Here is a 17,261-nt window from a genome sequence, read left to right on the forward strand (position 1 = left end):
CTGGTTGGTACATGCTGACATCCTTTCCAAATCATTTCAGTGCTCCTTAGTTTAAAACCTGTAAAAAATGCCTCTGGCTCTGTTTCCCAGTCTTATGCAACACAGAGTGATAGCTGCAGAGATACTTGATTTTCATTTCAGCATGACTTTGGAGCTTTTGTTCTTCCATGTTCTCATAATTTATAGAGTATCCAGTTTGAGTCCTGTTGAAAATGTGTAATTTTCCAGAAACCACAGACATTTGATTATCTTTATTCTTGCCTCTCTTGACACTTTCAGTCTTCACTCAAAATCCATGTGGTATCCAATGACCATACTCTTGTGTAGTATCTTAAGGATTACAAGCCAAATATTACCATTTCTCTCATGTTTTTTTTCTTCCATCTCCAGATACGCACTGAAGGGAGAATATTAAAGGAGTGAAATAAACTCCAACAACAAAATCTAAAAGATCCTCAGGCTAGACGGAGTTTCCTGGGAGATGGGATAAGCTGGATGTTCAACTTCACATGCCAGATTAAGGCAAGGAACTGAGCCTGGGGCAACATTACAGGTGAGGTCTCTGACTGACAAGCTCCTGGCAATAATGTCTCTCTACGATGAAATAGTCAGAACAGCAGAACATGCTCCAAGCAAGCACAGCAAAATAAATCCCACACATCAGGCACAGAGGCTCTTGGGAACTTCCAGAGGAAGTGTGTTGAATTTGCTACTTGAAAGGGCTTTTTTGGATTTTTTTAAGAGAAGGACAATCCCATCAAGTTTTACTAGAATGAGATTCCCTTCAAGCTTCCTCCGCTTTCTAATGGATTTATCTACAAACAAGTTATGGGAAGCTATTCTAATCATCAGCCTGAGAGCAGGATGTGAAGATACCACTGATGAGGACACCTACCAATACTCAAATGCTAGTGGACTTGCAATCATTTAAAGAACTCATTAATCTAAAGAAAATACTCAGGGGAAATACAAAAAGATTCCTAATTAGTGCTGGGGAGCAGCCAGCTTTGCTGAAATCAGAGAGAATTTCCTCTTCTCTCTGGTTTGACACAAGACACTTTGATGGACAACAAGGTCTGTAATGGAATCAAGTATTTTGCAGTATCTTTGGGTACCATTAAGCTGATAATGGTGTCCTTTAAAGCGACAGTACCTCACAGACTTTCTCACTAAGAGTTTGGCAGGTAAACAGCACATGCTCTCTGATGTGCGTCTGCTGATCGTCAGTTCAACACAAAGGAAATGAAACATACTGCATTATATCTGCATCTCTTCAGGAACTCAGAACAATTCCTCTTTATCATCTCAGCAAAATTTTCATCAACATAATGACGGCCAAAAGGGAATGGCAATAGCACAACAGTTCAGCAGAACAGAGAGAAAGGGAACAGAGTGTGCAGCTTACAACTCGCTTAAGAGAATTTACCTTTATCTGAAAGTGTGACTTTAACTGCCTAAGGAGGTGGTGTAGGAGTGGGCCACTTCCCTCAGTAGCTGTGTGCAAGGCCTGTGGTTTTATAAGGCATCCATGTTCACCTGAACCAACAAGCAAGCACCCAGCTTGTTTTTGTTGGAAGGTTTTGCAATTCCTTTTAAGTTAAATAGGCCAAAAGTGGAAAAAAAGAAAAATATCCAAAACCAGTTATGAGTAAATGGGTTCCTCGCTGAAGCGGTAGCTTTAGTCTGCTTTTTATTTTCAGAACAAACATCTCCTTCCATGCCAATGCTCTCTGGAAGGGGAGGAAATCAAGTAACAGCAGAAAAACAGAGAACATATTAATTATCTATGCACATTAGGAGGCTTCCAGATTAATCCTGGGAGCTAACAAACAGAAAGCAATGCACTGAGACATGAATGGCACCTGCTATCCCACCACTCTTTCAGCAGCACAGAGCAACTGCTGAAACTAGTTATTTACAACCTGCAGAAACAGGGAACACATATTACTAGTTATTTACACCCTGGAGGAGCAGAGAACATACATTACATAGCAGTTCTATGCGGGCACACTTTGCACCATCTCTCAGGTGATATATATTCCCCAAACTATTATGTCTGCTTCAGCCATTTCACTATATTATCCCCATGTTTTAAGGGTCTCAGAAAAGACTGATGGAGGAGCACAGAGCTTACCTGAACATACCTCAGTGTCATGTCGGTGCTGTAATGCCTGAATCTGTTCTTTAAACACAGCATAACCTGTTGCCTCTACTGCTTATTGTTCCACGTAATTTCTGACTTTCAAAAAGGAAAAATTACTTTTGCTACTCATTTATTTTTGTTTCTTTTTGAGGGATTCTCTTTGTGTTTAGATTTTTTTTTTTTATTAGCACTAAATGTGTGGTAGTCACATAACATCATTCACAACGGGCTCAGTGTAGTAACTTGGGCAATCAGCTACAAAAGAAAGGGAAATGCCCAGTAAAAAACCCTAGTGCTGCTGAAGGTAAGGTAGCATCCACAAACAAAGCACATTTACAATAAATGCATGTTCTAATCGATGTACAGTGAAATTTAGTGAATTTTGAAGGGAACAAATTTCATCTGAGCCCTGATGATGCTTTCAGACAACTTTACATTTCTTTCTGGGTAAGATTAGGGGATTATAGTCTAATCCTGTGATTGGTAGTTCACCTGACACAATGTGAACTCCGTTTACCAAATGCTTCTCCTGCAAGGCTTAGATGCTACTTCAAGTAAATACTCTTTTCTCCTCAACTGCTGTGTGAAAATCAGGATACACAGCAACAAAACAAGAGATGAAATAGAGGGAATCAATGAGCTACAGACAAAATGCTAAAAAACGTATGCACAAAGTAAAATCAGAACTCTAACAGGAATTTCCCTCATATTTCACTTCTAAATTGACCAACATTTTTAGTACAGATAAATTATCCAAGATGAGAATAAAGATTTTCTTCTAAAAGACAGTTCTTCCCCTTTAACAGGAATAATAGGGGTGAAATCATAGCAGGTAGCAATGCACTGGGCTTGAAGGTAGCTGTACTTCATTTATTTAATAGGTTGTTCCTCATTGTGGTCCCTTCTCTGAATTAACAGGGACACACAGCAGAGAGGAAAAGAAAGAAAAAAGTCACCTCAAATGCTTTAATAAAATATTGTTCAACGTCTTGCAGCTCCTAGGCATCTCATAGGCATGGTCTTCTATAAATAACAACGTGAGGGCATGTTAGTATTATGCTATGACTCATAAAATTTGTATCTGCAGGGAGCTTGGGATTTTGGCTTTTCCTCTGGGTTCTCTGGTGCTATCTGCCGGGTCAATTAAAATACTGAGATTTCTTTTCACACAAAGCCTTATTCCGAGTGTGTGTTTCAATCACATCTCTTCACAACCTCATCACCATTGTAAATCAAAGCAAATTAACATGCTATGATCCCAAAACAAGACCACTTTCGCCTCTTGACAAAAAAATCCAAACCCTGGGCCAAATGTCAAAAATTTAAATGGAAATACAATATTACAAATGAATCTGTGGTCATTTCCTGATAAATTCCTGCAGATCTAGGCTGATACAACGCTCTGTCCCTGAACCGCAGAACAGAAATAGCTTCTAAATCCTTGTCCTGCTGAAAAACCTGATATTTTGGGCAATGAGAAGCAAACAGAGGGGTTATGGCTCTCATAAAATATTCACACCACTGGCTCTCTGTACAGCAGTTTCTCCTGAGTCTGATTAATCACAGGCTATTATTTAAAGTTCCGATATTGTGGGAGTTTATGTTTCACTACTGTTCACAGGTCAGCTTACGGAAAATTAGTTTCAGATGAACTGTTCAGTTCAGGTAGATTAAGCCACTCTTATGATGCCTATCAGCCAATCAAACTCCTTCTTCAAACCAACTGGCCATATCCCTGGGGTTATCCAGACAGCGATAAATAACCAGGGAAAGTTTCTCTCCACCTGGCAGTAATTGTTCTGCAAGCGCTCTTCTCTTACTTTTATCTAAGACAGATATTTATCCTGCTATTAAGTGTAATTAAAACATAGGTACTAATCTAAAGCTCCTACCCAGGGAGTAGTCATCTGATGGCAGCAGATTCACAGCATGCACAACAGCTTTAATTTCAATAACGTGTTCAGCTGATGAGGAGGAAGAAAAGGGTGAAGTAGGTAATAATATCTCCAGGAGCTCAGGATGCATTCACTGCCAAGACAGCATGTGCAGGGGATCAGCACAGGCAATGCCCACAAGACGCAGTGTCCTTGGGCAATCACTTGTCTTCAGGTTGGATGGGAGAACTGCTGCATCTTCACGCTACAAAGGGGCACCACACCGTCCTTGTCCCAGCTAAGGAGTTTGAGCACAGCACAAAAGCTACTGGCTATTTGAAATCAACACTAATTCACCTCATACATTACTTGGGATGACCAGAAATACATTTTGAAACACAGAACACTGCTACGTGAAGATTACTATCCTGCGAGATTAGCATTCAGTTCACCTTCCAAGACGAAGGTCATTAGTTTGTCAGCAAATCTTACCTCTGACGATGATGTTGGTGGACTTTTTCGCAGGGTTTCCAACATTGTTGTTGGCAATGCAGCTGTAGGTGCCAGCATCCTCTGCTGTGATGGCAGGTATCGTCAACGTGCCGCCATTCAGCACCGTCTTCTCAGGCAGGGCGCCGGCAGACCTCACCCACGTCAGGCTGGGGGCTGGCTCCCCTCCTGTCGTCACACAAACCAAGGTGATTGCTTCTCCAGGGTTCACCACTATTGGGTCATCCACAAGAAGCTTAATCGAAGGGGATGCTGCAAAACACAAGAGAAAGGTGTAGCAGGGTTAGACCTGTGGTGTTGCTCTGAGATGCACACTCAAGACATCTGAGGTCAGCAAAGGCATGTCAGCTACAGAGCTCTCCACACTACTAAGTGCCCTCTGAGAAGGTGCTCTCCATCCTGATGTTTCCCTGACACCACTCTGCTCTGCACCCTGCTCAGTCATCACCTTTCACCTTGCGATCAAACTGCAGATGAGAATTTATGTATGGACAATCCAGCAACTGTGCTTGGGAAGTAATGTATAATACATGGGGCAAGTGCCAGCACACTGGCTTGTAAACCCTTGATAAAAGGAATTTGCAACAGCTTCCTTTTTTGGCATGGAAAGCATGCTGTTCTCTCCAAGTCAGATCCTAAATACTGAAACCCAGCCCTCTTAATCCACCTACCTCCCTGACGAACTTTTTGGGACTTGTCTGTCAACTGAGATGAATTTGTAGAGTTTGAGATGGGCCTGTTGTACTGGGAAGAGTCATTGCCCTTGGGACAACATCTTCTTGCACACGGAGAAATTGAAGAACCCAGCACAGATGCTTTTTCCCTGTATGGGCTGTGCAGCTCACAGCAGCAGCACCAGTGTGGCCACAGTTGCACCTCCTCAGACATGTGGCAGAGCTGCAGACTTGGGGCCCTATTAATTTCCATACAATACCCTATGACCAGTTGTAGGGGCTTTGTTTGGGCAGGACTTCCCAGCTGAATCACACTGCAGCACAGGCCAATGGAAAGGTGACGCTGCTCTCCGAAAGGAGAAGAGAGTGATTCAGTTTTATTCTCTCTTCTTGCCTCTTCTTTCCCACTAAATATTTGCATAGGAGATAAAGAGGAGCCACAGAAATGCTCAGTATGAAGAGATGGAGCAGGGCAATTCATTTTAGATGCTGGAATTCAGAATCACAATCTGAGCTGTGACATCCCATCATCTGCATTGAGGGATCCACCTTTCCTGGGTTCAGGCTTTGCCTGAAGGAACACTGTAAACCACATAAGCAATGAGCTAACATATAAATACATATTTCGAGAATGGAAAAAGCAGTCATACTAAATAAACACAGGCATACAGGTGAAGGATTGAAATTCTGGGCAAAGCATATCAGAAAAGGTGATTATAAAAAAATGAAATGAAAATGTTCCACTCAAAAATCCTATCAGTATCCTCATTACTACAGAGACATATTCTTGTGTGTTCTGCTTTATATGTGAATCTTATTTCAATATTAAAGGAATACACACTAATCACTAAAGGCAAAGACAAGAGTCAACTACGAAGTAAGAGTTTTATTTATTTGGAGTTCACCCAAGAGGAATTAGCTTGTTCTGTGTTTAGAACCTGGAGCATGGAAAAGGGAAGCACTTCATTGATTCCTGTTCTAGCACAGAATGAACAAGCAAGCTCCAGCCAAGGAAACACTTTAAGAGAGCAGAGGTTTACAAGCCAAAGTCCCTCTTCCATCTTCTCCTGGCTTAGGATCCTGCAGATATATCCCAGCACAAAATCTTGGGTTTGCGTAACCAACTTAAGGGTGAAGAATCTAGTGCATGGCTAAAAATACAGACAGAAAACAAGACAGCACTGCCCACTGGCTGTGTCGGTGCTTCTTTGCTCATGTCCTCTAACCTCATATTCTTTCATCAGTTGATGCATCCACCAGCTGATGAACCCTTGTTTTGGGATTAGGGGTATAAAACTGGGCAGTATGTCAAGTGGATTTTGCTTCGGCAAAGGTGGTAGAAGCAGGAACCCAGTTACCCGTTGTGCGGCCAGAGCTGAGCTCCAGATCATCACCAACCAGGAGAGAGCACTCAGTTGGCCCCTCTTTCTTTCTCTCTCTCCCTCCCTCCCTTCTCAGCATAATGATTTTTCCTGAACACCTCTGGCAAGGAGCTGCTCTCTGCTCTCACTAAACGTCAATGCATGAGACAGAGAACAAGAGAACCACAAATAATGCTTCAAAACTTAGAACAAAAGATGAAAGCTCCAACAATGTCAACCCAAGCTGGTGGTGCTGTTTATTGTAACAGCCTCATAATCATCCAGATGAAAAGGGGCCCTTTTGCCATCCTTCAGGTAGAAAGACAAAGATAGCAGCTGATGTGATAAAAATGCTGTGATACATTCCTTTCATCATAGCACTCAAAACAGTAAGTACATGAAAATTATGGTTTGCATACAGCAATTTCTCTTTGCTTACACCACACATTTCATTTAACTACAACCTATCCCACTAGACAAACACAAACAAAAACTCAGCAACTACTACAGTTAAAAGCCTGATTTAAACCAAAGAATATTAAGAAATTTGGAAAGAATGTTAAGGTTTCCAGCAAATGAAACTCAAGGTAGCATATAAAGGGTCATATACCAATTATGAACAGAATGTGAATCCACAGAATCCAACAAGGACCTACTATTTGATATTTCTCTGCTGGAAAGTCCATATGTAATCTGTGCTGTGTCACAACGCACCAGTAACACAGAACCTTTCATTCTCAGCTTTATATTGCAACTGAGGACAGAACTGGGTCTACCTCATCACTTGCCTGATTTATTGTCATGTGCATACTACCAAATTCTGGCCAAGGAGTGGAGAGATTGGAATTTTCCTGGTGGCCACTTGGACTTTTACCTTCCCAAGCTATAATACGCTCAGGCCCACCACCAGCCCCACACTTGCCCATCTCTGAGAGCACAACTGCCACTCTCCGCAATCAACGTTGACCTCTCCTTCCAGTAAGGGATGGGAAAAGCTCGCAGTCACACCCACATGCCAAACATGAACTGGAGACCTGATGCTTCTCATCACAGTTCTGACTGGTTGTTTCAGCAAGGAAAGAGGAGAAAGGAAAAGAGACAAGTAGGAAGAGTTAGCCAGGGAATGAAGAAGGCAAATAACAAAAATTGCAAATGCTTGGTAACTTTCCAGGCCAAGGAGTAGTGGCTTCAAACTGAAAGATGAGAGATTGAGATGAGATTTAAGGAAGAAGTTCTTTTTCTTCTGTGGCTGCCTTGTCCCTGGAAGTGTTCAAAGGCAGATTGGATGTGGCTTGGAGCGACCTGGCCTGGTGGAAGGTGACCCTGCCCATGGCAGAGGAGTTGGAATGAGATGAGCTTTAAGGTGTCTCCCCGTCCAAATCATTCTGTGATTCTACGAACTTCAGCACTGTTCTCAGACATGGTGGGATGGCAGAAAAATGACTTTAGCTATAAATGAAAGAGTTGTGTTCATTTCTCTATAGCAGGCTGGGATTAGATGTGAGAACAAACAGGGCTAAATCACAAGTTTAATCACCTGCTGGAAGACCTGTATTAATTGACAGGGGTTAACTGCCAGCATGCAGAGCTTCTGCAGGTCTGCTATACTGGATACCTCCTCTGTTTGACTACATCCAGAAATGCTTTCCCTTCCCAAACCGAAGGAACACTTCTAGCTGCTCCCTAGAGGATGCTGCAGCAATGCAGCTGCAAACAGCTGCCTCTGCCCTCAGACTGTGAAAGCAAAGCTGTAGCATACAAAAGAGGGACAAAGGCACAATAACTCCATGTAATGGTAGGGACAGTAAGTGATGGACGGGGCTGCTCAGGGTTGCTGCAGAACCTCTCTGGCTTTCAGATTTTCTGAACAATCATCTTTAGACAAAAAAGTTTAGGAGTAATTCTTATTTGAACTAGGGCAATGGAGCTGGCTATCACGTGAGATCTACCCGTGTTTTAGTTTCACTGACAACATCAAGCATTGCCAAAAAGTGATCCCTCTTATCTGCTTCGGGCTATCTTCTAGCAAGAATCTTCCCCTGAGCTATCCATCTCTCTGCTCACTGCAGACAGGGCCCAAAGAGTAGTTTAATCTAGACAGGTAAGATTAGATGGCAGAAGACATGTGACATCAATTCTACCTCAAGGATGAGGGTGTACAAATGCATGCACAGATGGAAATGGGCAGAAGGTGTCGCCTCTAACAAAATACATGTGCCAACCTCACATTGATCCCATGTTCTGCAAACTCTGCTAGATCCTTGCCCTTTCAGAAAACTGAAATTTTGGCCTAACCTTCTCTCTGAAGTTGATTTCTTGTCTTTTTTGTTTATTTGCAAACTTCTGGGGCTAAACATCATATATAGCATAAATCTGAACCATTTAATTCATCACCACACCTTTTTTTTTGGTCCAGTGTGATCAAAAAGTGGCATAGGCATTTATAAAGTTGACAAGATGATCCAGGGTGATTACAGTAGTTGACAATTATATCAAAATATGTTCTTGAAGGACTATTAAAACTCATGCTTGAGAGCATAAAATGTGTCTTATTCTGTAATGGGAGGGAAGACTATAACATATCTGTCTACTGCACACTTTTTATGCTCTCTTTTGACATGTCTGTTGCTGGCTCTTGTTGAGGACAGTCATGAGATCTGATCCAAAAGGACAATGCTGTGTTTATACATCCTTCTCCATTTGTAGAGCACCTATAATTTAGCGTAGCAATTGAAACATGATTAAACCCCAATTAGGAGACCCATGATGCAGTCCCAGCAGCTCAAGTGGTGATATTTGTTTAGATTGCAGGAAATCATGGAATTGAGTCAGAGGGAATAGGAGATAAAGACTTCTTCAAAATATTTGACTCTTATTCAGAGGATGCTGTTGTAAAAGCTGCGTATTCTTCATACAAGTCTGAAATGCCCTGGATTTTTGTTTTGCTTTCAGTCATGGGCTTCTCAGTTCAAATGAGACAGGCAACTGCTGGAGAGAGGCCAGTGCAGGGCTACTGAGATGATTAGGGGACTGGAACATCTCTCTGACATGGAAAGGCTGTGGGACCTGGGGCTGTTCAGCCTGGAAAAGAGAAGGCTAAGGGAAGACCTGATCAATACCCAAAGGGAAGGTGTCAAGAGGATGTGGCCAATCTTTTTGCTGTAGTGTCCAGTGACAGGACAAGGGGTAACGGGCACAAGCTGAAACACAGGAAGTTCCACTGGAACAGGAGGAGAAACTTGTTTGGTGTTGAGGTGAGGGAGCCCTGGCCCAGGCTGCCCACAGAGGGTGTAGAGGCTCCTTCTTGGAAGGTTTCCAAACCCACCTGGACACGTTCCTATGCCTCCTGATTGAGGAGAACCTACTTTAGCAGGGGGTTGGACTGCATGAGCTCTGGAGGGCACTTCCAACCCCCACTATTCTCTGGGATTCTGTGTTTTTGCCTTTACTATGTGTATTGCTTTGGTGAGTCAGGCTTCAGCCTCTAAGATACAAGTGGTTTCACCCAATGGCATCTACACCAACTGTTGGAGCAGACATACAAGCGTGAGCCAAGCTTCCTTCTACTCCTACAGTCTAGCCTGCTTTTCCAAAACAAGGCTGGACTGACTGAGCCAGTACTGACATTCTGCCTGTTCAGTTTTTGAAAGATAACCTAAACTTTTTGAGGCCTATGAAGGTGCTCACATGCTTACAAACAAGCTTTCACAGAGTCTCAACCAAGATCATTTGAAAAGATACATATTGCAGTGATAATAAGACAGCAATTTATGCCTCTAATTTTGATTTTATTATTTAAGTTTTACAAGATTTAGTTTCATCAAGCAAAGTACTTTGCTGGTCACCACATTTACACAGAGCTCTTCCTACATGAAAGGCACTTTAAAATCAAAGTGCTTCAAAGCCCCCAGAACTCAGCAGGTAGATGTGCAATCAAAAGAAAAGATGCACAGCTGCACCAGCCCAGAATTTTCCTCTGCCAACAGCTGCCTCCTGGCATGTGCTCCTCAGTTTCTGCTTAAATTTTACAGAGATCCCACAAAATTCCATAGAAAGATTCACTTCAGAGATATATTTTCTACTGCTGTATTCTTCTGGATTTGGTTTAATCTCACATTATATCATTTATTTCTGTTATCTATCTTCTTATTTGTGTCCTCTTTAAACTACACACTCTGAATTTTTCTAAACTAACTAGTCTGAAATTTTCCAATCTTTAGCCTCAGGGCTCCATTTGTACATACCATAATACCCTGCATGGTCATGGTTGTGGTCATGGAGACATGCTGACACGGACATGTAGATACAGAACTGATATCCTTGATTTCATGTAGAGTTGAAGAGTGATGGATTTATATAATTTACATAACATTCTGTACCAAGTTGGAAAGCGAAGTACCAAAGGCAATGCAACTGCACAAGACCAAAACTGATAGAGACGTGAGAGGTGCTCATGTATGAAACCTTGCGTTTACAGAATTCCTAATGCCACAATAATATCCCTGCCAAAAGCAGTTAGATACTAAGCAGTTAATATTAAACAGAGTGTATTATCCATTTGGAAAGCCATTTCTAAAGTTTCCCTGTCTGAGGTATCTCTTGGATAATTATCAGCCATCAGGACTGACCAGAGGAATGCTGGGCCACCCAGGTTTGGCAAGCAAAGCACCTCCCAGCGAGAATCTCCTCCCCAGCACCAGCAGAGACACAGCAGATAACCTCCCAGGGCAAACTTTCTTTCAACACGGATAGGAATAATAAAATCTTTTATCAAACAATAGCAAGATTTAGTAAATATTTCCATGGGTGAGCATGTGGAACAAGCATCTCGTATTTGGACATCGTAATGAGAAGGGCTCAGTGTTCAAAAGAAGTCTGTGTCTTTTCTGCCCCTTTGGAACTTTGGGGCTCTGAGCACCAGTCCCACATTTCAAAGTCGTGTCTGGTTTGCCAGGGGACAACGGCAGCCGCAGTGCCACTGAGAGCTCCTCCCCACGAAGAACAAGGCACTACTCATGATGAGGGAAGCTGTTCAGGCCCCCATTCATATTGCAGCTGCATCCTTTTTAAAGGAGCTTCAATTCAGAGGCTTTCGTGTGCAAGTATTGCTTCGGTATCCAATGTATTTCATGGGGCTGTAGAGCCTGGTTGTGAACTCAACCATGCATATGACAAAGTGCTATTGGAATTACACTGAGTCACAATACACAGCCCTGCTAGTCAAGTCATGGCAAAGAATTTAGATCAGAACTGTATCATTTTTTTAATCTAATGTTAACACGTGCACACAAGACAAGTTAGGCACTGATGACATACGGATGGAGATTAATTATAAAATGTGACTACAACATATACCAATCCTCACAGAGTAATAAAACAGCCTGTAACACACACTGCTTTTGATTAATGACTGAGGCAAAAGTTGCTCACATCCAGCACAGAGCCAGTAGTCATTAAGTCATCATTACCGCTCTAAGATACATCGTTAACAGTACCAAGTTTACCCAGAACATTGGACATACCAGCCTGGCTCTACAACAAAGTGCTCCCAGTTTAAATGGAGCTGCCACGGAATCACTGACAGGGAGACCGGAAGAATCTTTTAATCAATGATCCCATACAGATGTTCACTGAATGTGAAAGAAGCAGAGTCTCTACTGCTGTCTGGGATGGGTATCTGAGACAGGTACTACATTGGGAGGAAAAAGACACCTGTCATTGATGTAGTGTACAGAAAAAAATCTGATGCCAATGTGTGTTAGAGTTACAGTGAGACAGATACATGTATTTAGACTGGGTATATGGAATAGAGAAAATGTCACAATTGGCTTTAGGGATTACTGGAAATGCAAAAGAAAACTAATACTTTAATAGCAATATCAAAGCAGAAGCAGAAAGTCATGTCCTTGACAACTCACTCATCTGTGATGAACAGAAACCAAAGTACATTATTGCAACTGGTATTGGGAATTATTTCATATGCAGAACTGAAGTAACAGTACATAACTGAATTATACTTTCATATATGTGTGTGCATATGCACCCATTTAATTTATGGCCACGATTTCTCACAGGATTACAATGTGTATACTCCTAACTATATATATTACGAATAGTCCCTTTCAAATTAGAGCAAAAAGAGAGAACATCTGAAGACCTTGCTTGGCTGGGAGCATCACTTCTGTACTTACTTAACTCAGTAAGTTCCAAAAAAATAATAGATCAAAATTCCCAGATGAGGTAAAAATAAACTTCCTGTTGACCACATTGTCACAGCATGCTTCAATATGCTAGGTCCTTTCTTTTCACCAACAGTCCTTAAAAAACCCAAACCAACACATTTTGTCCTCCCACTCACCTCAAAAAAACAACTGTCATGGCCAAAACAGACTAGGTTTGGGGAGAACTAGTTTAGCTTATTACCAAACTAATATGTGGATGGAGTAGGGTAATGAAAGAGTCTTCACCACAGGCTGTAGCGGAATCTCTGCTCTGGTGTCTGCAGCACCGTCTCCCCCTCCTTCTTCACCGACCTGAGTGTCTGCAGTCAATGTTCTCACTTTCTAACTCCTCTCTTTTACTGCAGTTTTTGTTCCTGACCAACAGCTTCTTCCCCTTCTCCAATCTGTCAATCCCAGAGATGTCCCCTCCATCACTAATGGGCTTGGCCTTAGCCAGTGGCGGATCCATCTCAGAGCTGGCTGGTACCGGCCCTGTCGCATACAGGGGAAGCTTCTGGCAGCTTCTCACAAAAGCCACCGCTGTAGCCCCCTCCTACAAAAATCTTGCCACATAAATCCACTACACTTGGCAATAAGTTCTCCAACAAAAACAAGGGAGAAAAATTATGTACAGACATTTGAACACGAGCACTTTGCGAGCTTAGGAACAGAATTGGTCATGAATCACAGGATGGCTGAGGTTGGAGGCACCTCTGGAAGAAACCTGGTCCAACTCCCTGCTCAAGCAAAGTCTCCTACCGCAGGTTGCCCAGCACCATGTACAGGTGTCTTTTATCTGTTCTAAGGATGGAGACTCCACAATCTCTCCAGGTAACTTGTGCTAGTGCTCCATCACCCTGACTGTAAAAACCTGGTTTTATAAAGTCACTGTCAAGTTGTGACCAGTCATGTAGAGCTTCTGACTTCTGTGGTGTCTCAGGTGCTGTATGCAATCCATATGCAGAAGAGCAGCAAAATACTCCACCTGTAACAATTTCCAGTTCTAAAAAGCTTTGTGTTTAGACACATAAAACAGGTATGTTCACCATACCTACTGAGTTTTTGTTTTACTTGCGCTTTTCCTCAATTCCAGCACTTCCAAGGGCAGAGGAAATAAAGGCAAAGTTTTGAAATCCCAGTTCTTCCATGTACGTACGTGATGGTTGGTTGTTTTTTTTTTTTACTTAATACATGGAATTGCTGAAGTAACACATTCCCAGACCAGCTTTCAGTATTGCAAGTGCTTTGGAGTGACACATGGAGTAAATTCTCATCTTGGCAAAAGCATCCAGATCTGTTCTAGAGCAAAAGGGGTTTTCCTTCTCAGCACAGAGCCGCCCATTAGCCTGTGTGCCTTAACCTCAGGCTTTGGTGCAAGTGCTTCCTAGGTATCAGCAGTCACTGTTCAATTTGAACTCACTATCTGGTCAGAGATAGGAAAAAAACACCTTATATTTTTCAGTTTCTCCTGAGTCTGCCACCAAAATGAAGAGGCTTAAAAGTTGAGTAAAGCACGAGATTATTTTGTCTGGGTATACTGTCAGGAATGGAAAATGATGAGGTTGCAGGAGAAGCAGAGAAAGGAGTTACAGGAAAGAAATAAAGCAAAGAATGAGATTGCATTTAACAAGGTCCATTGTCAGCTGGGCTCAGTCTTTAACTGCTCACAGATAGGTGACCAAGCTGGCCTGGAGTGCCAGCCCAGGTAATAGTAGCTCCCTCCCTGTGCTCCCCCTCTATTCTCAACAGCCTTTGTTTCCCTCCTCCAACTTTTTTTCTGCAATCCCCTGGTTTTTAACCAAGGGGGATGCAGCTCTGGTGACTCATCTCTTTATTCCCGATTTGCCTGGCTGCTTTTCACCCAGCAGCAGCAGCAGCACTTTGATGACTCGCACTTTGCTCGTGCTGCTGTTCACGCACAGATGTGGCATTGATAGCTCCAACAGGGAGGAAGGGAGGCGGATACATTTGCTATTCAGAGCACTTCCTCAGCGGTTACGCTCTGGAGACAACTACAATAGCTCACAGCTCCCACGCTGTATGAGCTATTCATTCTGTGGACATTTTATCAAGAGGGTATGAAGGGAAGGCAGGATCCTCCCTATAGCAGCAGAACAGTGTTAAATCAGCTTAACCCAATCATGAAACTGTCCCCTTCATCACTACATTTAGATGTTGTACTGTTGTACACATAGGCTTAAATTCATCTCGGCTAATTTCAAACACCTCAAATCACATACAATCTGAGGTCATGTATCTCGATGAGATATAAGTGCCCCTAAAGCACAATTCCTGCTCTCCAAAAATAGATGGCATTAATTGCTCCTCAGAGCCATCTCTCTCCCTCCCTCCACTGAGTACAGTGCTATCTGATCAACCAGTGTGCTACAGACACCAAAGCTTTCAGGCTGCCAGTTAGGCGAGACAAATCTCTTGCAACAGCCACAACCACCCACACAATTAGAGGATTAGGAAAGACTGGCTAACAAGGAGCTGCAGGGAAAAGACCCCCAGGGTTACAGTGGATGGCAAACTGGACACAAAGCAAACATTAGCAGTATGTGCTTGGTAAAAGGGAGTTATCACACAAGAACTTTGTTGGGAAATTTATGTATCAAGGCCTTCATTGAACCCCAGGCTTGTGAGGTTGGGTGCTGTGGGTGCCTTCAAGCATTAAACTTCACTGAGGAGGTTGAGGGAGGAGATCAACAGGAACAGAATGAGGTGGAGATGATGTCACTCACAGGCAAAAATTAAGGAGCTGGGGTCATTACCCAACAGTAAAGATGGTACAATATGCCTATCTTCAAGTATATGAAACGTTGCTGCAAAGGAGAAGAGGATAACTCTCCATGCCATGGTAGACAGGACCAGAGTGATACGCCAGAATACTTGCTGGCAAACAGGTAAAATGGACACTGGAAGGACAGGGCTTAGATCTAGTGCATTCTGCCCTGAGGAGTGGGTCTGGACAACCTGCTTGGGTCCAGCTTCATTTTCTATTATTCTTTCTTCCAAAAGCATTAAAACCATCCACCTTCAGTATTCAGCCTTGAGTATTTAGCTTGCTGTATTTCTTATCTGAGGATTTGGAGCCTCTTTAGTGCAGGAACACATCTCACTGTCACAAACTCTAAGGATGCCAGGGGATGCCAAGAGAAATATTTGTTTCAAAATGAGATAATTCTCTTAACACTGTATTTGTCTGAATGAAGGGAAACAAAGTAACTTTATCATGACAGATTACTGCTTAATGGAGAGACTAAAAGTGAATTAAGCCTTTTTCAATTTGTTTCCCACCACATGCCCCAGACAAAATGCCAGCTTCAGCTGTGATTTCAATAAAATATATCACGGAGCTGAAAAATCATGTATTGAAATACTCATCTTTCTTCATAAAAGTTACTGTTGTGAATTATTCCTATGTTGGAAGCTGCCAAAAATCAGCCTCCATATTATGTATTAATGATCACCTGCACTCAGCAGCCTGAACTGGCTGCTGATACACAAATTAAAACACAGTTCAAAATTAATCTGTGCCACCAAAACCACTCTGTAGATCAAAAGTTTGCTTTTACTCAATCACATTAGAAGGAATATTATAGGAGATCCAGAAATTCAGTGGGTTTATGGGTTAATAACATGCCTTTTCTCTGACACTCTGAAATACTCCTAAAAGACTCCATTCCTTTCATTAGATGTGGGCATTCAGATGTGCCATTCAGAGTTAGCTGTATCTAAAGTTACCTTTCCCAGCTCAAAAGATTGAATAGCGTGTCACGTGCAAACTGGTGATGGATTTTAATATCATCTGTCAGTAATTCATGCTTGGCACGGAGAAGAATTATGCTTGGGATAACAGAACCCCTGCATTTCTAAAGACTGCATTTGTTCTTGCTAAATGTCTTCACAAAGAAGTTCCTTCTGACCAGCATAGCATCTAGGCTAAGGCAGGGCAACAGGTTTTCAGGATTTCCATCAGTTCTTGCATAGATAGCAATATTTTGGGGAGAGAAGACAGTAATGAGTTCAAACACCAATTTCTACAACACTATTTTGCTTTTTAATGCGCTTGTTCTAATCACAGAACTGTTGAATGATATCCATCAGAAGGGATCTCTAGAGACCTCTGGTATAAGCCCTGCTTTAAGCAATGATGATTAGATCAGGGTGCTTAGGCCTCATCCAGATAAAGTTTGAGCACCTTGCCCAGGGTGAGCAAATCCAGCTCCTTCAGCCTCCTTCCATGTGTCACCTGCTCTAGCTCTGGACCATCTTTGCAGCCTCCACTGCTCTCGCTCCAGCCCATCCATGCCTTGCTTGCTCTGGGGAACCCCAGACTGGATGAAGTCATCTGATACAGTCTCACAAGCACTGAGCAGAGGGGAAGGGTCACTGTCCTGGACTGGCTGTCTGCGGTACTGCTAGTAGAGTCCAGCTTGCTGTTGGCCTTTTTGGCATGGACATATTGCTGGCTG

General features: G+C 42.5%; 1 protein-coding gene across 1 annotated transcript in view; it reads right to left on the bottom strand.

Annotated features, from left to right (window-relative positions):
* MDGA2 (MAM domain containing glycosylphosphatidylinositol anchor 2) overlaps positions 1 to 17,261 on the bottom strand; it is a 397,712-nt gene that overhangs the window by 157,540 nt on the left and 222,911 nt on the right. The window contains exon 7 of the mRNA XM_061998833.1: positions 4,510 to 4,779. Within this exon, the coding sequence (XP_061854817.1) occupies positions 4,510 to 4,779 (270 nt within the window). The remainder of the gene's footprint in view (positions 1 to 4,509; positions 4,780 to 17,261) is intronic.

The sequence above is a fragment of the Colius striatus genome, chromosome 6, assembly GCF_028858725.1.
Source record: "Colius striatus isolate bColStr4 chromosome 6, bColStr4.1.hap1, whole genome shotgun sequence".
Taxonomy (NCBI): Eukaryota; Metazoa; Chordata; class Aves; order Coliiformes; family Coliidae; genus Colius; species Colius striatus.